Raw genomic sequence first — 20,115 nt, 5'->3', positions numbered from 1 at the left:
GTGTTCGTCGGTAAGGTCTCAGGGGTTTATAGTTCATGGGAAGAGGCCAGTGCACAAGTGGCATCTTATAGCAACAGCACCATAGAGGGTTCAAGACTAGGCAGGCAGCAGAACAAGCTTACTCCGACTGGATGCGAACGCACGGCAACAGTGTTGACAGTCGCAAGGTTGGAGGTGTCAACATGGATCGTCAGTTTGGGCTGAACCTGAAGAGCTTCATCATCTTCGCCCAATTCATCGCCATTGCTGTGTTGTGGCGTTGGTGTGCTAGGTGTGGGTAAGCTCACCAACTAGGGTGCAAGATAAGCACAACATGTACGCCGTATGCAACCAAACGACGTGTTTATGTGCCGCTCGAGTCAATGCAGGCAACCAAACAAAATGCACTTGGGTATTACCTAATGCAGGGACACTAGATGCAGGCAACCAAACAATTGACAGATGGCGTATTAGAGTCTGTTTTTGTTTAACCAGGTTGATTTGGAAAATGTATGCGATGCAGACCCTGTAGCAAACGGCAACAAAACACGCCCATAGACTTTGCATACAAGTGCATCTGGTATCTGTCTCTGCATCTTTCCTTTCTTTTCTGCTGTGCTCGTTGGAGTTGCATTCAGGGTTCGGGTTCAGGTCCTGGCAGTGCCTCAGCGACGTCGTTCCCAGGCTCTGCTTTCGCCGGTCGCCAGGCGCGCGATTTGGGCCACGCACCACTCACTGGCTTACCCCAGGCCAGGCAAGTCTGCGTTGATCCGACGCTGAGGGACGCCTCAGGCCAGGCAAGTCTGCGTTGATCCGACGCTGACCTGACCTGATTTCACCAATCGGGGACCTTCTTTTCAAACGCCTTGGCTGAATCGACCGCACCTGGGCGCCAGGGCCGCCGCCCGCCCCCGCCGAGCACCTCCGTCGCGCGGCACCTCGTCAAGTTTCGGCCGGGCAGGGCGCGTGCGCTGCCTCGCCGGCGACGACCGCCATGTAACCCCCCGCATCGCCCTTTTTCGCACCCCCGCTGCCTCCATCTGGCCGGTGTTCGTCGAGACTGACCTTGCTTCCCCTGCCCACCTCCTCGCAGGGCGTTCACGCGCCTGGAGCTGCGATGCCCCAGGGCGCTCGACCCCCGCCCGAGCTGGACCCTCGGCGAGGTCCTCACCGAGCTCGACGCACTCGAAGCCACCCGCCGCGCCGCGCCCCCCACGCCCCTCAAGCAGCAGCCGGAGTGGTATGTCGCATCTCCCTCGCAATTGTACGCTCGTTTTATTTGCCGATGAATTTGACTCTGCGTTTATTTTTTGGTCTATTTAGGGCTAGCGGTGGCAGCGCAAGGAAGAAGGCCTTTGTGATGCGGATTGAGGAGGAAGACGACACGGACGAGGAAGACGATAACGATAATGAGGATGCCCGGGCTCTTGTGACCGGAGCCAGGTTCTCATGTAATGATCTCGAATGCAGGTGAGAGCTTGATACTGCAATTTGGTTCCTGCAGTTGCATTTTTCTCATGAATTTTTTGTTTCATAGTTTGTCAATATCACCTGAAACGGACCGTCTGACATCTCCTAAGCTGAAGATGGCCTTTGGTCTTAGCGGCAACCTGCAAAGTATAATGGTACCATTGAGCCATTAACTATGCCTGCATCATTCTTTTCTTGTTTGCTATGCAGAATAATAGAAGTCTGCCTCGTGAGTGTATGTATGTTATGTGTTCTAAGGCTCAGTTTGACACTGAGGTGGATTATGATAAACTCATGGTGTTGAGCCGCCTTTGGAAATTGAGTGTTTGGTTACCTGCCTATCTTTCAATCATTCTATAACTTCTCATTGCAGAACACATTAGATGGAGTGTTAGAGGACAATCATTAGTCAACCGGATTTATCCACATTTAATTTTATTTACAAAGAAGAGCAATGAACTTTAGGGAATTCTTATCTGCAACAGCTTAAAAAATAAGCACATCACAGTTCATTTACCACATACTGAGCTAAGTTATCTCATTTATTTATTCCTAGCAGCTTTGAAGAATCAGGGGATGAATTAGATAGCGGTAGTACATCATACCACCTGATGGAGAAAAGGAGCCTAGAGAAAAGCATTCTGCTTGAGCTGGAACGCGATCATCATCTCAAAATTCAAGTGTGTACTGGAAATTCTACTCTGTTGTTCCTCTCTAATAAACACAGCATGCTAGTGATGTTTCCATGATTTTACCTTGATCTCTCAGTAGTAGAACACGTTGCATTTTTGTCATTTGTCGTCATTGCAGTTTAGGGTAACTGTTAGTTATACTGGGACGAATGTATTTTTTTTCTGCAAAGGTTTGTGTATTACAACTACCTTTTTAAGTGTTCCGGGCATGTGGGCACTTCACATCTTTTCGTCCATCTTACAGATTTAATATCTGGATGGAGCTTCTTGGTTCTGTTTAAGCTTACTGGACATGCTATGCTGACAATTGATGGAACACACCTCGAGATTTTGAACATAATTTACATAATGAGACATGAAAGTTCTGCACAATGAAGATTACGATCCAGGAACCAAAGAAAAAAGTTGTACGTACTGCAGGAACAAAAAAAAAGAAGAATGGTACTTCTGTTAGTTGGCAACTTGACATGAGAATTTTGAACACATGAAAGTTTAGCACAATGAATATTACGATCCAGGGAGTGAAATAACAGGGACCCCAAAGAAGTAAATTTCTTATTATTGCATCTGGGTAAATGTTGATTTGCCTATTCTACATACACTTATTGTCTTTTCTTTTGGGTGATTTTTTTTCGATCTTGGATTATAGCTGGATAGTGGAGAATAGATTTCTCCAGGATTTTAACAAAAATGTCATTTCTTAAGTTATGACACGTTTGATGTGATAATAGTACACAAGTATAAAGATGCATTGTAGTAGACATGTATTTCTGTGATGACACTTCACTTTGCTGATCGAACAATATTCATTATGCAACTTTATTGAATTTAATTATTTAAATATTTTTTGAACAGTGTCATTGTCTTGCTTTGACAACGATCTACTGTGGCACAGCCCTTATTTGCTACTTTAAATAGTTTTATTTTTCACTCATGCTGTTTAATCTTCAGGAGGAAGTTAGAAGTAAGTTATCTTCGTTGGAGGTATGCCACCAAAATGAAATCCAGAGAACAATCTCTGCATTTGCTCGACTTCAGAAATATGCAGAATCACGAAAAGAGATAGATAGAAGGCTAGATGTCCAATTCCAGAGAAAAATGTACGTACTTATATTTTTTTTATTTCTAGCGCCTCTAAAACTATATTGCAATTTTTTAGAATCACAGAAATTTTATATTTTACTGGATCTTTGGTTAGTAATACTTATTTAAGATGTAAGGGGAGTTCTCATACTAGTCCAGCATTAAGCTTCATATAGCATACTATCTTTAGTTACTGGTGACTTTTGGCACATAACAGTCTACTGCTAGTCTATAAGTTTAATTCTCTATTTGTTGTTTCTCCACCATACACAGTGTCCCTGATTATATTTTTTTGAAGTATGCTGTGTTGCGAGATCTTATGGGTTTCACCTCTAGCCTACCCCAACTTGTTTGGGACTAAAGGCTTTGTTGTTGTTGTTGTATGCTGCTTATGTGAGCAAGGAGTGATTTTTTATAGAAGTTTTAGGTTTCAATGTTCAAGTGCGAACTAATTTGCATAATGAGTTTGCCTTTTTCTTGCTTACAACTTGTTAGAGTACGTAATGGGCCTAATGGCCTGGGCTGGCGGTATAGCCCGTTAGTCTTAGGGTTAATTAGAGATAAGGGTCGCTTGCTTAGGGGTCAAGTAAGCCTTGCTTGAGAGTCAAGTAAACCTCTCTATATAAAGAGAGGAGATGTATCAATCTAATCAAGCAAGAATTAAGAAGGAAATTCCTTCCATCTTGCCCGGCCGTGGGCAAAAGGCCCCCGGCCGGCCCTCTCGGGCCCTCCTTCTAGCAGCGCCATAACAATTTGGTATCAGCTAGCTTCGGTTCGATCATGTCTTCACCGCCGCACAACCCGTCTCTTCCGCTGCCGGTCACCTCATCGCCTCCGGCGACCACCACGACCGTCGCCCCGCTCCTGCCCGCGCCGGGATCCTCCGTCGCGCCCGCCCCCGTCGTCCTCACCCCGGAGGAGGTGTCCGGGGCGCTGCGGGACCTAACACAGGCGGTCCAGGAGATCCGCCTGTTCTTGGCCGGGTCCTACGGGCCGCACCCGGCTGCGCCGCCCATCACCGCCACCGCGCCGCTGTGGCTGCCGTGGCAGCCGCCGCACCAGGCGGCCCCCGCCACGCTCGTCAGGCTGCTGCAGCAGCCGCTGCAGCTGCCATCCACCGCCCCGTCCTGGCTGTCGTGGCAGCCGCTGCACCAGGCGGCCTCCGCCGCGCTCGCCGGGCTGCTGCAGCAGCCGCTGCAGCTGCCATCCACCGCCACCACCGCCCCGTCCTGGCTGCCGTGACAGCCGCCGCACCAGGTGGCCTCCGCCGCGCTCACCGGGCCGCTGCAGCAGCTGCCATCCACCGCCACCACCGCCCCGCCCTGGCTGCAGTGGCAGCCACCGCTCCTGGCGACCTCCGCCGCGCCCGGCGCTCCGCCGCAGCAGCCGCTGCAACTGCAACAGCCATCGCCGGTCAGCTCCGGCCCCGCATCGACCGTGCCGACGGGAGTCCCGATCCACCAGATCAAGTTCCCGCCGTCGCCATCACCGCTTCCTCAGGGCGTCCCCATCCAGCAGATCAAGTTCCCGCCGTCGTCGTCACCGCTTCCAGCTTGGATCACAACCCGCCACGTGTCAGCGGCGGTGAGGCTGCAGGCTGCTGCACACGGCCTCCTAGCGCGTCGGCGTGTGCGGGAGTTGCGTGGTCTGCAGCTGCCGCTCCTCCCAGTTGCGTTTCGCTGCGCAAAGGACCTCGATCTTGTCCGCTGCATCAGGGATCTTGGGCATGCTGTTTTCCCCACGAACAGCGCCCTCAAAGTCTGCGACATCGGCGGTTGGGGAGGCGCACCCCTCCTCGCCATTCTCCATCGACAGCCCTCCACTCTTCTATGTGCGGTGCCGACCAACAGCCGTCCGGCGGGGAGAAGGCATGGTGTCACCGACAAGAGCGCACCGCGTAGCACCACTGCATTCCGCCGCCGGCCGCCGCGAGGGCGCCTCTGCTGGTCGCTCTTGCGACCACTTCCAGGTGGCCATACACATGCACTCCTTTTGTCCAGATGGTGTCCATGGGATCCAGGTGGCTGTACACGTGCACGTCCGACGTGCTGATGGTATCCACTTTTTGTTAAGAGGTCCAAAATAAATCATCTCAGTCCATTTCAGGTTGAGAGTAATAAAACAAGCCGAGATGTAAAAGGCTTGTTTTTAGGTGTTAGGTCTGTGTTGCGTCGAGTCATGGTTATAAGTTGGTTAGGCTGCAGCTCGAGGACAAGCTGCATGTCCAGGTGGGGTGTAGTGTTAGAATATGTAATGGGCCTAATGGCCCGGGCTGGCGGTATAGCCCGTTAGTCTTAGGGTTAATTAGAGATAAGGGTCGCTTGTTTAGGGGTCAAGTAAGCCTTGCTTGGGAGTCAAGTAAACCTCTCTATATAAAGAGAGGAGATGTATCAATCTAATCAAGCAAGAATTAAGAAGGAAATCCCTTTCATCTTGCCCGGCCGTGGGCAAAAGGCCCCCGGCCGGCCCTCTCGCGCCCTCCTTCTAGCAGCGCCATAACATGTTAGAGTACGTAATGGGCCTAATGGCCTGGGCTGGCGGTATAGCCCGTTAGTCTTAGGGTTAATTAGAGATAAGGGTCGCTTGCTTAGGGTCAAGTAAGCCTTGCTTGGGAGTCAAGTAAACCTCTCTATATAAAGAGAGGAGATGTATCAATCTAATCAAGCAAGAATTAAGAAGGAAATCCCTTCCATCTTGCCCGGCCGTGGGCAAAAGGCCCTCGGCCGGCCCTCTCGCGCCCTCCTTCTAGCAGCGCCATAACACAACTAGAGCTGTGTCATGCATAATAATATGAACATACTCCATGTTCGTATGCTTGTAATGTGGAATTTGGCCAAATGATGAGAGTATGGGACCTAGGTTCTTGACTCTTGAAAACAGTGTTTGGTTATGTAATCTATTTGCTTTGGTACCATATATCTATCTTAGCATCCCAAGAGATCTTCTATTGGGGACCTGATATGATGACATCTTTTGTACCGACTGTCTCTTTTTCTTTATCAAAATGTCATTTCCCTGCTTGTTTCAGGAGTGTGTATGTTCTGTTAAACTACAAATTATATGATTATATTAACTTTCTAGTTCTGTGCGTTATTGTTACAATATCTGACAATTGTACCATTTAAAGCCTAACATTCCAATTCATTCTTCTTAGTTTTATGTTTTTAAGAAAGATAACCTTTGGTCTTAGGGACACAATCTGCCAAGTATAATGTTACCATTGAGCCGTTAACTATGTGACTTCTGAGTCAGAGACTCACAACATCACATCATGTATGTTGTAACACTTTTAATCTATAATAATCTTCTGTTAGACTCACTATCATGTTACCTTACTGCTTCTTGTAGTGCAGAAGTACTCGATAAACACTTATCTATGGTCCAAAGGGATCATGAACAGAAATCCCAGATTGTGGAACGTAGAATAAGAGATGATGCAGCTGTTGAAGAAGCTAAACGAAGGGAGCAATCTATGAAGGAAGAAAAAATAAAACAGGAAAGGGCCAGACAAGAAGCAGAGGTTTGTTTGCCCAGATTTGTCGTTTGTCTGGTCTGTTTTTATACACATGATGTGGTATTTGAGGCCCTAGTACATTTCTGTAACATTTGGTGTGGAGTGAGTTGTTTTGTATCGATCAAACTAATATTTTGTTGGTTGTTATTACTTCTTTCCTCCAGTTATGTACTCTGATTTTTCCTAGGTTTTTAATTAACAGTTGTTATTTCAGGAAACATTTTTCTTCAGTTAACTTCTAGTCAGTTAAAATGTCCGTGCACTTAACCTGAAAAGTTCATGAATGATGATGCAGGCCAGGCAGAAGGCAACTGCAAAATTAGCAGCTGACGCACAGAAAGCAGCATATGAAGCTGCTCAAAAGGAAGCTGTAGAAAAGGAAGCTGCTAAATCGAGGGCAGAAGCAGTTTCCACATCTAGCCAAATTTCTCAGAAAAGTGTCGCCCATGCAACAATAATGGCAATCAGTACTGAAATCAAATCAGAATTACCAGGTGTGTTTCACTTCTATAGAACTGATTTGCAAAGTCAAAATTTTTACAGTTACCTCTAAACTCTTGTAGCTAAACTCCATATTTTATGTCGTTTTGTGCACTTAAAGTGGAGTTAACGCTTGCATAAGTTATTATAGTGGATTTTCTCAAACCGGGTCAATTCACACCCAATAATGTCTCCTTTTGGTTCATTTCAGAAGTTGTGTAATAAGTTGAAAAAATATTCATGAATCTTCATCCAGGCATAGCGTGTACACTTGCAAAAATTGATACGAACATAAAAAACTAGTACAGGGTAGAGTAGTTAATAGCATGCTATCCAAGGGTACAAAATTTGTTTCTCATGTGTATGCTGCATGGGGTCATATATTTCACCAAAAATTGCAGGTGTACACATATTAGCATGTTCAACACCATATGTTTTTAAAATTATTTCATAACCTTCTGAAGTAGGGGAAAAAGAGAGAATACAGGGTGTGAATCAACCTGGGTGGAGATACACTTTTTGCAGAAATTATTTCTTACATTCTTCAGAAATTGTCAATGTGACAGCTTGTATTATTAAAATACCAGCAATAACGGCGCAGTGCAATAACTTGCAAAATGCTCGTTCGGGACCCGTAACTTGGCTTGTGGGATCACGTAAGATCCATGTGGCGCCATGACGCTTATGCAGTGGACATAGCCATCCCACATGTGCGTGGACAGAGTCACAACTCATACGTGCGCCGGGCATGACGAGCCCACATATCTCCTATCCTCTATAGTTGTTGCAAGACCCCTGTTAGGAGCTAGGGTTCTGCCCGGTCTTGGCCGTAGGCAGTAGGGGAAGGAGGAGGCTGGGCGTGGCGATGAGCGGCCGCGCCGGTGGCTGGGCGCCGTCGCGGGAGAGGAGGATGGCGGCGGCAGCGCAAGAGGCAGGGGGCGGCTAGGGTTCCGGCTCCTCTGGGAGCCGGGCAATAGAGATAATCTTCTTATTGCTTAATTCCAAAAAGAGTCTTACAGCCTATATTTATAACCTAGATAACTTGCAGAAGAATTAACCTAAGATAACTTGCATAAGAATTAACCTAAGATAACTTGTGGGCTAAGATTGCCCTGTGGGCCTAGCTAAACCGGCCATAACACTTCTCCCCGCCTGCACAAACAGCTCGTCCTCGAGCTGTAAGGTGGGGAAGCGCTTGCGGAACTCCTGGAGGCGATCAACCAGCGTCAAACACCTTCTCGACAGCTGGGGCGGCCAGGTCGGCGGCGACGGTGTCCTCCGGAATGTAGTTTGCAACCTCCATGTAGAAGAGTCGCGGGCAGGCATGGCCGGGCGTGTAGGGCTCGTCGCAGTTGAAGCATAACCCTTGGCGACGACGCTCGAGCAGTTCGGCTGATGTGAGCCGGCGGAACTGCCGCGCCGCGGTCGCGACGAGGGGTGTCGCAGAAGCCTGCGCAGGCCGACCCTGCGCGGAATCCGGCCCGGGTAGCAACCCGGCGGTCCGGGACGGTGATTCCTGCTGGATGGCCACCGCGCGGCGCTCGAACGCGCGGGCGTAGTACATGGCCGTCTGAAGGTCTTGTGGCCCCTTCATCTCGACGTCCACGCGGATGTGGTCGGGAAGGCCGCCGACGAAGAGCTCCGCCCGCTGTAAGGCCGTCACACCAGGCACGTGGCATGCTAGTGCCTGGAAGCGGTCGGCGAAATCCTGCACCGTGGAGGTGAACGGTAGGCGGCCCAACTCGGCCAAGCGGCTCCTGCGTACCGGTGGTCCGAATCGAAGAAGACATAGCTCGCGGAAGCGATCCCACGGTGGCATGCCGCCCTCGTCCTGCTCGAGGGCGTAGTACCATGTCTGGGCGGCCCCGCGGAGATGGTAGGAAGCCAGCCAAGTGCGCTCCGACGCGGGCGTGCGCTGTCCACGGAAGAACTGGTCACACTGGTTGAGCCAGTTAAGCGGGTCGTCTGAACCGTCGTACGTGGCGAAGTCGATCTTTGCGAACCGGGGCGGCTGCTGGTGTGGCGCGCCCTGGCCCACTGCCTCGGCGGTACGGAGGGCTGATGACGGAGCTCGGTCCAGGGTGGAAGGGCCGGCGTAGTCCCCTGTGGCTCCCGACGCCTCAGGCTGCAATTGGAACCCTGACGGTGGCCGGGCCTCCGTGGAAGCTGACGGCGGCCCGTGGAGCCAGCCAGGAAGTGGCGACGGTGACGAAGGGAAACGGACCTCCTGGATCGGAAGGCCGCTCGGCGAGGACCGGCCCAGGCTAGGGTTGGGCGGGGGCGGTGGTGGAACCTGCACCGTTGCCGCCGGGAGGGATGGCGCGGTGAGGGACGGCGCGGGCGGCGGGGCCCAGGTCAGCCACTGCGGTCCCTGGGTGGTGGCGGGCGGCGCGGTTGGCACCGCGAACGGCGTCGGCCACTGCGGCCAAGGCGGCGTCGAAGCCGCCGGTGGGGAAAGCGCCGGGTAGCCGCCGGTACTGAGTACCATGGCAGCGCCTGCTGGCCCGCGGACGCGGCCGGATGAAGCGGTGGAGGCGGCCCGTACGGGCCCGCCAAGTAGAGGCGGATGCCCTGGACCGCGACGACCAGGTCGTTGAGCACGCCGGCCATGGCCTTCGGTGTGAACTGCGGCGGCGCTGGGGGAGGCGACGGCGGTGGTTGCTGGAGGGGGGTTTGTGGCTGGCCCTGGCCCGGCGTGGTGCCGGGTGCGGGGGAGATTGGCGCCGATAGGGAGGCCGTGGTGCCCGGCGACGCAGCGGCGGCGTTGGTGGAATTGGTGGCAGCGGCGGTGGGGGAGGCGTTGGGCAGCGGCGGCTGCGGTGGTGGCGGGTTTGGAGGCGGTGAAGACATGGTCGAAACCCGGGTACCTGATACCAAGGTGTTAGGAGCTAGGGTTCTGCCCGGTCTTGGCCGTAGGCAGTAGGGGAAGGAGGGGGCTGGGCGTGGCGATGAGCGGCCGCGCCGGCGGCTGGGCGCCGTCGCGGGAGAGGAGGATGGCGGCGGCAGCGCAAGAGGCAGGGGGCGGCTAGGGTTCCGGCTCCTCTGGGAGCCGGGCAATAGAGATAATCTTCTTATTGCTTAATTCCAAAAAGAGTCTTACAGCCTATATTTATAACCTAGATAACTTGCATAAGAATTAACCTAAGATAACTTGTGGGCTAAGATTGCCCAGTGGGCCTAGCTAAACCGGCCATAACAACCCCCCCCCCCCCCCGGCACGAACTTTAGTAACCTCGTAATCGCGTCCATGTATCCCCAATTGATTTGACGTACTCGAGGAGGCAGGAAGCAAGTGGGCACACAAAGGAAGAACCGGGTCCGGAATAATGATATACGGGATAGAGTTGGGGTAGCACCTATTCAAGAGAAGCTTGTCCAACATCGTCTGAGATGGTTTGGGCATATTCAGCGCAGGCCTTCAGAAGCTCCAGTGCATAGCGGACGGCTAAAGCGTGCTGATAGTGTCAAGAGAGGTCGGGGTAGACCGAACTTGACATGTGAGGAGTCTGTAAGGAGGGATCTGAAGGACTGGAGTATCACCAAAGAACTAGCCATGGACAGGGGTGCGTGGAAGCTAGCTATCCATGTGCCGGAACCATGAGTTGGTTGCGAGATCTTATGGGTTTCAGCTCTAGCCTACCCCAACTTGTTTGGGACTAAAGGCTTTGTTGTTGTTGTTGTTGTTGAGGCAGGAAGCGAGTGATACAATGGCGACTGCTCGGCAGCCCGCGATCTCTGGTGCATTTTATTTAAGTCAGGTTGTGGTTCAGGCATTGGTAGTAGTCCTTGTCGAAGTTCCCCGTCGTCAACGAAAGTGTACACTTTCACCACCCCTCCGCTTGCAGTCTGGGCTATCAACCAGCTTCCAATACAGTTTCATCCTCCTCCATCACTTGGCCGATGACGAGCCCATGGCAGCTCCAAATGACCTGTTTATGGAAGCAGCTGCTGCAGCTCCCAAGCTTCTGGCGAGGAATGGAGGCGACGAGGCACAAGGGAAGGACGATTGTGAGGTGTATTTTTTGAACTGTATGTGCCACGCAAGCCAAGTCCAGGGTGCCAAACAAGTGTTTTGTGAGATATTGGACTAAAGTGCCCCTCAAGCCAAGTTGTTGTACTGCGGGCATTATTTACTCTTAAAATTCTGTGTTGGATTTTGGGAACCATGCTAAGGATTGTCCAGTGCTTGCATGAAACAACATTGGTATTTGCACCTTCATGCACTCACAGTTTACCAATAATATTCTATTTCTATATCAAGTTTGCTATCTATCCAAACCGTTGGTTCCCAACTGCATTGTTAAGTGGGGTGAGGTGTTTTCCCTCATTTGAGGAAAAAAAATTATCTGCTGTAGCTTGATTTATTGGATTGTGTTTAATGAATTAATTAACTAAAATTTATTCCAGGAATAAAAATCTATGCTGATAGTTCTGCATTAGAAGCGGAATCACGGAGGCTCGCATTACATGACCAAGTGCCATCAAACATTTACCTCAGCAAGGTCTTATTCTCTGAAGGATCTTTGTCCTCAATTGCAATTTTGAACAACTTGCTGCAACTGCTTGATTTGCTAATTCTGATCTGTCAACCCTTTCTGGGTTTCTACTGTACCGCTATATGTCAGTCCCTGACCTATATTTAGTACGCTGCTTACCTGTATGGCTGTATTTGACTGATACCATGTTATATTGTGCAGGAGTATAGCCGATATGACCGACAAATTGGAAAGTCTATCAGTAAACTTATGCCAACTACCGACAGTGTCAAGTGAGTATACAACTAACAAATACTCCCTCCGTCCCAAAATAAGTGTCTTGACCTTATTACAACTTTGTACTAGAGTTAGTATAAAGTTGAGACACTTATTTTGGGATGGAGGGAGTACAATACTCCTTAAATGCCAGAGTTCAGTTCAGATAAGGACACTTAAAATACAAGAAAGCTACCATTGTGACAACCTGGAACTAACTTGACAAGGGCTGTTGGAAAATTGAAGAATCATCCACAATTCCACATTGATGCCATATTTTTAAGAAATGACAACCATAATACATGCAGTAAGGCATCAAGGTTAAAGTTACTAGACAATACCTCGCGTGTTGCTGCAGCAATCCTCTATTCTTAAATGCATAAATAAGTGCTAAATAAACTAAAACTAATGTAAAAGCATTTTGCATGAAGTTCCTAAGAAGACATGCATGAGTTGATGAGGTGGCGTGTTTTGCTTGAATATTAATGCCAAAAAAGTAACTTATGACTATGGAGAGGAAAATTAGATAGTGGGTTGCAACTATTTAGGAATAGAGGATTTCCAATGCTTTGGGGTCCTTCACAAATATTTTTGTATCACTTTGGATTAAAATAGTGGGAACAGCTGTCTCTTAGACTGACATGCAAACTTACTACCAGTAACTTGTTTCTTCAAGAAAAATGCTTGTTTCTGTTGTTGAGTGACAGAAAGAGGAATATCAAATGCAGTAACTAATTAGTTATTCATATACCCTAGTTAAATCAAGTGGTAATTCCTTTTTGTAAACAATCACAATGGTTCTAAATGAATGCCACATCGGAAGTGGTTCAATATGCTCTCACCAGAGGTGAAATGATTGCTATGCATAGAAAATTGAGGGACTGAATTGTGATATGTTCATTGGAAAGATAAAATATATATATATTGAAGTGATTCAATATGGTTTGGGAAATGAGAAGCGGGCTACATCACTGTTTTATATGCCACCAGAATAATCTGGCATTCCTTACTGTCATATTAGCAATTCAAGTTAATGTTTATCAGGCATAATCCATCATTAGCTTGCACCATTCAATTATTGCTCAAGTTGTGGATGCTTGCTTCTAAGCATCTGTTGCTGTCAATTTTACCACCATGCCTGCATGGTTGTCAGTTCTGATTTATTGTTCCCTTGTCTTCTTTCTTTCTTAATTGCTTGTGCATGATAAATACAAATACTAGTTAGTTTGTTCATACCTGTTGCTGGTTAGGTCAACATTTGGTATGAGTTCTTATTTAACTTGAATCCTTGCTTAATTGTTCCTTGCAGGGCCAGGGCTAGTGAGCTTATTAAAGCTTTAGATGGACAGGATTGTCCTCGTCCAATCGCTTGTCGTTTATTTGCAGACAAGGTAGCTACATGCCTACATTTATCTGCTATATTTTCTTTTTAGAAAACATCATGATATATGTCTGGCTTATCAAACCAGTCCACGGGCCTATAGAATGATCATGCATTCATGGTTATTGGCAGGATTGGTTCTATTTAAGTATCAGTAGAGTTACATATGTAAATGAAAACTTAAGCACTTGCTTTAGAAACATGAATCATTAGCAAATCATGGTTTTCTTGTTTATGTACTTTAGCTGGTGCATTGATGGTGACACCTTCTGTTTTGGGGAGAAACATGGTATTACTAATTGATTTGTTATATTTACATAGTCTTTATACTACAGTCTAGATGGTATGTTTTCTGTAGCTGCTGATATCTTGTTTTGAACATAGTTACGCACCCATGCATGAATTGAAACTAGCATTGTGGAAAGTTACGTGACTTCTACTCATATTGACCCATTTTCTCAATATTGTACACTTCAATAATTACGTGATATTACTTTACAGATGATTTCAATAGTCAAGAGTCGGAATCCGACGGACAAAACCTTTGGAAAATTGGCCTTTGCTTGTGGATATGTCATGCTACTAGTTACCAATCAGGTATCTTTTTCGCTTTGCAGAGTGTTACTGCTCATTAGTCATTACTGAGTCTGAGTGGATTGATCACTACAATTTGCTATTTTGTTGGTGTCATTTCAGTATATGTAACAGGCAACATGACTATATAATTAAGTAAATCTGAAAACTCTTAACTTTCTGAACAGATAATATGTGGATAATTCTTTCTTGCAGGTCTGGTACATGTAACATATCTTTGATATTCTGGTAGGCACAAGTGCACATGCTGCAGTTTTGTTTACCAGGACTTATTGTGAACTTGTGATAGTTAAAGTAGTCTTGGTGAAAATATAGTTTGCTTGCATGACATATCAGCTTGAATTGTGTGGAACTGAGGTCTGACAACAATTATTTTGTATTTAATTTATGCTAATTTAAATGGTCTCTGAGTAGCTCAGATACAGAAGTGCGACATGGTGTAACATACATATGCTGTCAATTTGTTTGTCTTAAAAGCAATTATGCATCCTCAGATTGCTATCAAGATGAAAATTTTCCTATTTCATATGGCTTCAGATGTGTGCAATCTTTGCTGCAGCTCTAGTATGATGATAATCAATCAGTTACAATTCTGTGTGTAATTCAGGTACCAGATGCAATGGATTATCTTCTGGCTGAGTTCAACAAAGTTTGCATGTACACAGTTCCAAAGCATCTCCATGCTTTAAATGTACGTCTTGATGTGACTGAACTTTTTAGCAGCGCTTTCTTATCTTCTTGCTTATATTTGAGGTGGTGAAAAAACAGAAGCCGTTATGTTTTTGGTGTTGCCATTTCTTGGAGGATGTGCCCAAAAGATACAATATTTCAAATCTCAGAGTTATATCTATGTTTAAACTGTGAATGCACCTGATTTTATGGTTTGGAAATGTGTACTATTTTGATATTTTTTGGCCCATATATTTGGCTTATATTTTTGGATTATCTCATCATCTGTAATTGCTTAGGCACAAGCACGAAACACAGATTACTTCAGGCTTATTGGCTACCAGGAAGAAGATGGAAAACTTCAGAGCACTGAGAAGTATTTGGTAAATGTTGTTGCATACGTCAAACTCTATGCTGCCATGATTCAGGTGTGTATAGTCCTTGTCTAGACATAATCAGTTTGGTAAAAACATCAATTAAGTCTGATTGAGATTTGGTAGTAAATATGCATTTTATGTTCTGCCCTTTCCGTAACAATAGGCTGTTTTCCTGTTAACTGCAATCCATTATTTTTAATTTCAGCACAGTGATAACAAGTTACGTTTTGCCATGGTTTGTGCAATGACAACATGATGAACCTTGACAAGTTATTATGTACTCCCTCCGTCCCAAAATTCTTGTCTTAGATTTGTCTAGATACGGATGTATCTAATACTAAAACGTGACTTGATACATCCGTATTTAGACAAATCTAAGACAAGAATTTTGGGATGGAGGCAGTACCATGTTGTATGCTATCACATTATATTTAAATAGAAGACTTGTGTTCAACAAACTGCTGTTTTTCAGTAGAGCAGAAATATGACCGCATAACTTTGTCTACAGACAGAAATCAAAGGTGTGCGGCATCCACATGGCTTAGCCGAGGGATGGAAATGGCTTGCAATGTTCCTCAATACTATCCCGGCGATCCCTGCCACTGCTTTTGCCCTTCATGCTTTCCTCAAGGTAGAGATCCGCATCAGGACTTGTGTGCCGTGTGTCTGACTATCTGTGTATGCAGACTTGTAGCTAACCAGGATTGTTCTTCTTTTAGGTCGCTGGTTTTGCGCTTCACAAGAAATATGGATCACAGTTCATGAAAATTCTAGATGTAATATCGCGGCACTTCATACCAGCTTTGAAAGCACAAGGTTCGAAAGTTCAGCCAGAGGCTATCAATAATCTACAGAATTATCTGAATGACAAAATTTATCTGGAGGAGCCAGAAGGGCAGTACCTTGCCCAGCAGCTGCTATCGAAAATGTTCTTGTGAAAATTAACATCAGATCGGCATGGAGAGCTATCAGCTATGATTAGCAGCAGTAGTTGCCAGTTGGTGCATCTATTTCGTCCGAGGGAGTAAGCTCCGTGGGTGTAACTTATGGAGAAGCCTAAAATTGTCTTGAAGATTATTTTGGATGGACTTCCACCATGTTACTCCCTCCAATCCAAATTACTTTTCGCTCAAATGGATGTATCTAGCCTGAAATATGTCTAAGATATGGATCGGAGGGAGTAGTAAATTAGGATAGAAGTGCCACTTGGTGGAGGTCATGCGATTTCTTGTGATGTATACTATGGGATGCAAACCTTATGTCAGTTTGAAGTCAACGTTGTTCTGAATATAATTCATCTGCGTTGATCAAATTATTGTTTGTAACATAAACACTTGATAAATCATATTAGATGTCATATATCTGCTTATGAATTATTGGTAGTCGTAGCACCAGGATGTTCAGTGCAGCTGTGCACGCCCTTTCCATGCATCTCTTTCAGGCCTCAGCATCAGTCCAGTTCTCCGGACCCCACAAGGTCTGCAGTTGCACTCTCCTTGGCCAATTGCAGAGCCGAGTATGAGATGGGGATAAAGCTACGGCTAAAAGCCTAAAACCTCCTGCCTGAGAGCAAGCCAAGAAAATGGCAGCACCACCTCTCAGCCTCGCACGCCGCGTCGCCGGCGCCTCCTCCCCTGCCGCCGCGGCGCATTCCTCCTCCTGTCCCCGTTACTTTCGTCCTCGCCTGCTCCCTTCAAAGGTACGCGGTTTTGTCTCCTGCGTTTTCCTGTGCTCTTTCTGTGCCCTGAGCTGCCGGTGGTTGTGTGCGTGCAGCGGTGGAGTGGGGTGGTGAAGATGGGGGCGGCAGTGGGAGGCGGGCAGGGGGGCGAGGAGGAGGAGACGAGGCAGGCCAAGGAGATGGCCGCTGCCAGGAGGCGGTGGGAGACGCTGGTGAGCTCACGCCTTTCTACTCTTCTCATTTCGTTTACACTACGCGTCTACAGTACCACCGGTTGTGCAAACCTCCTCTGAAGTTGCTTTCATCTCGGAATCACGGCGCTCTTAGCTTAAGCTTTGTCGTTTGAATTCGGCATCCATGTGTGTAATGCATGTATGAATCTCTAAATGATGAACTGCTGTTATTTGTATGGCTGTGGAATGCTCTGCTTGAAGATCAGGGAGCAGAAGATCAAGACCCTTACACCAAGGGAAGCTGGCTATACATTCAAACTCACGGACAAGGTCCTTCTGGATGTTAGGCCTTCAAATGAGCGTCAAAAGGTTGGTGGTAGGACTAACAACCATTTCTAGTGTTGGTTAATCGTCGATGCTCACATTTTCCTGTCCTTTGCTCGTATCGCAGGCCTGGGTGAAAGGTTCTACCTGGATTCCAGTATTCGATGTGGATACATCGTCTGATTTGAATGGCCTCAGCAAGAAAGCATTCAACTTTATGATTGGTATGCCAAATGGAGTTCTGGCTACATCGTTGGATCTGACTGTTGCTTGCACTACTGTCTTGAAGGCATTTGTTCAACTTTGTTCGCACTATTTCATTATAAAAGTTGCCATAGAAGGACCATAGCATGGAGTGATTCTTCAGAATAGACAATCCAGACTGGAGACTAATAAGCTAATAGTGCATCAAACACAGTTACGAGATATAAAACAGGCCTTTTCTTTCAACATAGATTGACTTATTTTCAACTCATACAATACCATCGTTTGTAGTATGTCAGCTCATATGGTACCACCATTTGCAGTTCTAGACTTCAAGTGTGACTAAACTCTCATCACTCTTGCATAATAGGTGGCTGGTGGAGTGGCAGCTCAACAATGTCATTCAATAAGTATGCTTGGCATTTGTTAAAACTTGGGCCTCTCATGAATTGTATTTTAAAACCAATTTGATTGACTGACTTTACAACAAATTCCTAGGAACTTTGTACAGCAGACCGAGGAGAAGTTCTCAAAAGATGCAGATATCATCCTAGTATGCCAGAAGGGACTGAGGTAATTGCTTGTTAGCTCACTTTCTAAGTTTCTGATGTTGGATTTGTACTGCTTATTAGCTCATTTTCTGACTTTCTGATGCTGGATTTGCACTGCATGACACACTGACAACACATACTCGTACCTTTCCACCTTGCTGGCCTTCATGGAAGTTAAATCATCTCATCATCCTATGTTCTTTATGGAGCACTGTTTTTTTATGCTGTATTTAGACTCACCATGTGACTAGAAAGGTCTCTACCGTTTCCTGGACACCGGCGCATACCACTTTTTAAACTTGAGCTTTGTGTGGCATGCTGCTCATACACACAAGATGCTATTTCAACTACCTAAATCTTGGACAAATGATTCTAAAAGAAATCTTGAACAAAATATCACTCTTTCAGTCATTGCACTCTAGTAATTTAAGGTTGCATCTGCCCATCGTATTGGTGCTACTGCTACATCTTGTAGCGTCCATCATAGAACATTTGCGATTCAACGTCCGGTGTGGGTTTTTGTCTGACAGTTTTGATATCCCCAAAAATGTTTGGCAGATCAATTGCTGCCGCAGAGCAACTTTACAATGCTGGCTTCAAAAATTTATTCTGGGTACAAGGAGGATTGGAAGCTGCTGAAGAGGAGGTAGGAGTAGGAGTCATCTTATGATCTTCTATTTTGGAGTTATATTAATTTCATGTTTTTTTTCTCTTTATAGGACTTTGAGCGGGAAGGTTCCCAGCCTTTCAAGCTTGCTGGTATTGGTGGGGTTTCTGAATTTTTTGGGTAAGTTCCAGGACCTCAACACCTATGATAATGTCAGTGTGACGGTGTTATTTTCCTCACCAAAATGTGTGCACCAAGGCCTTGTATTAAGGTTGAAGATTTTCCTGTGAGATACAAGCTACGAGCTTGCCACCAACCTAAGACCTGAGCGATCAGATTACAGTACACATGTAGATAAGCATGATACTGTGTTTTCTAATCATTCTGAGATGATCCAAATATGTTTCAGCATTCCACAAAAGCATTCAGCATCGTTAGTGAAATGACATCCACTAGGGTACTAATCCTGAATCTTTTTTGACAACTTGGTTTCAGCTGGACGGATCAGCAACGTGCACAGGCTGCAAAGGAAGGATGGGGATATCGGCTGCTCTTCACGGGCCGATTGGTAATTCGTTTTGAAAAATATGCATGTACTTAACTCTTGTCTGCAATGGAAAGATCTTTAAACATTCTTCTTCTTCCTCGAACCACACAGGTTGGAGCAATTGTGCTAGCAGATGCTCTGTTTGTGGGTGCCCAAAGTATTGGCCCTCTGCTTCAACAATTACAGCCTCATTAACTGATCGATTCCGAGGAAGATGCTGTGGTGTTCAAGCTAACTTGAAGGCATCATTTCGGGCGTTCATCTTGAGAGAGACCCAAAACAACTGCACGAGGACACAGTTAGGCCGTTCCTCATGCCTGCTATGATGACACACGGAGACGGAATGTTCTTTCCTAGAAGTATCTAGTTATGAATCTAGAGCCTCATTTCTGACTCGATGAATTACAGAAGCTCAGGCCGCACAGGATAATTATGATTTCGTGGAATTCTCCTGTTGAAAATTCTGTTCAGAAAATCTTGAGTCTCAAAATATCACATAAAAAATATCACATGTGTGGATATAAATCTCATTGTGTTAGTGACCCTGCCCAAGAAGGCCCACATGCCAGGATCGTCAAGACAGCCAGCGCCGCGCGCACAAGAGCAACCCACGCTACACCGGCCCAGAATGGGTGAACAAGGCCGGCCCGACCCGGAGCACTACTGAAGCCAGCGACCCCCTCCTCCTAGGGTATCCGGTGGATCACGGCAAACGGCACCCGGCGGCTACCAACTCCTGATCCGATCCCCTTTCTTCCTCCTCGCTAGAACCCTAGCTACCTCCTGAACTGTGTAATTGCTACCTAAATTTGTATCTGTGAGTGAGATTGCCCCCAAATACTTGAGCTACCTAGTGTGTCCCTTACATCTGGTATCAGTCGCCACCACCACCATTCCTATCGCGCGGTCTGGCGCAGTTCATCGAGACGCGACGTCTGCGTCACGCACGGCTGCAATTGGAGCACATGGATCCCGCGGTCAAAACCTACCTCGACAAGCTTACCTCCACGATGGAGGCCAACACCACGGCGCTCACGGCGG

General features: G+C 46.9%; 2 protein-coding genes across 5 annotated transcripts; both read left to right on the top strand.

Moving 5' to 3' along the window:
- The first annotated feature begins 765 nt into the window (after positions 1 to 765).
- LOC125513552 (mRNA export factor GLE1-like) lies at positions 766 to 16,302 on the top strand. 4 transcript variants are annotated; one of them, XR_007286003.1, is made up of 15 exons: positions 766 to 975; positions 1,073 to 1,219; positions 1,303 to 1,449; positions 2,006 to 2,129; positions 3,093 to 3,241; positions 6,573 to 6,744; positions 7,034 to 7,232; positions 11,626 to 11,720; positions 11,916 to 11,986; positions 13,279 to 13,360; positions 13,852 to 13,947; positions 14,552 to 14,635; positions 14,913 to 15,041; positions 15,503 to 15,621; positions 15,710 to 16,302. XR_007286003.1 is itself a non-coding variant. In XM_048678679.1 (15 exons), coding segments are annotated over exons 1-15 (1,836 nt in total). In that variant the 5' UTR covers positions 774 to 973; the 3' UTR covers positions 15,929 to 16,302. The 4 variants fall into 4 exon arrangements, 3 of the variants coding, with proteins under 3 accessions (XP_048534636.1, XP_048534635.1, XP_048534638.1); XM_048678679.1 differs by having other exon boundaries at positions 774 to 975; positions 2,009 to 2,129; positions 15,499 to 15,621; XM_048678678.1 differs by having other exon boundaries at positions 774 to 975; positions 15,499 to 15,621.
- Positions 16,303 to 16,470: 168 nt separating this feature from the next.
- LOC125513553 (rhodanese-like domain-containing protein 11, chloroplastic) lies at positions 16,471 to 19,599 on the top strand. The gene is made up of 10 exons (XM_048678682.1): positions 16,471 to 16,689; positions 16,764 to 16,880; positions 17,103 to 17,210; positions 17,293 to 17,389; positions 17,740 to 17,779; positions 17,868 to 17,942; positions 18,479 to 18,566; positions 18,640 to 18,707; positions 19,023 to 19,095; positions 19,186 to 19,599. The coding sequence occupies exons 1-10, from the start codon at positions 16,573 to 16,575 to the stop codon at positions 19,267 to 19,269; spliced, it is 867 nt and encodes a 288-aa protein (XP_048534639.1). The 5' UTR covers positions 16,471 to 16,572; the 3' UTR covers positions 19,270 to 19,599.
- The last annotated feature ends 516 nt before the right edge of the window (positions 19,600 to 20,115 follow it).

Source organism: Triticum urartu, chromosome 6 (genome assembly GCF_003073215.2).
Source record: "Triticum urartu cultivar G1812 chromosome 6, Tu2.1, whole genome shotgun sequence".
NCBI lineage: Eukaryota > Viridiplantae > Streptophyta > Magnoliopsida > Poales > Poaceae > Triticum > Triticum urartu.
Note: the sequence above shows the minus strand (reverse complement) of the source record. Positions and strands in the feature narration are given on the sequence as shown.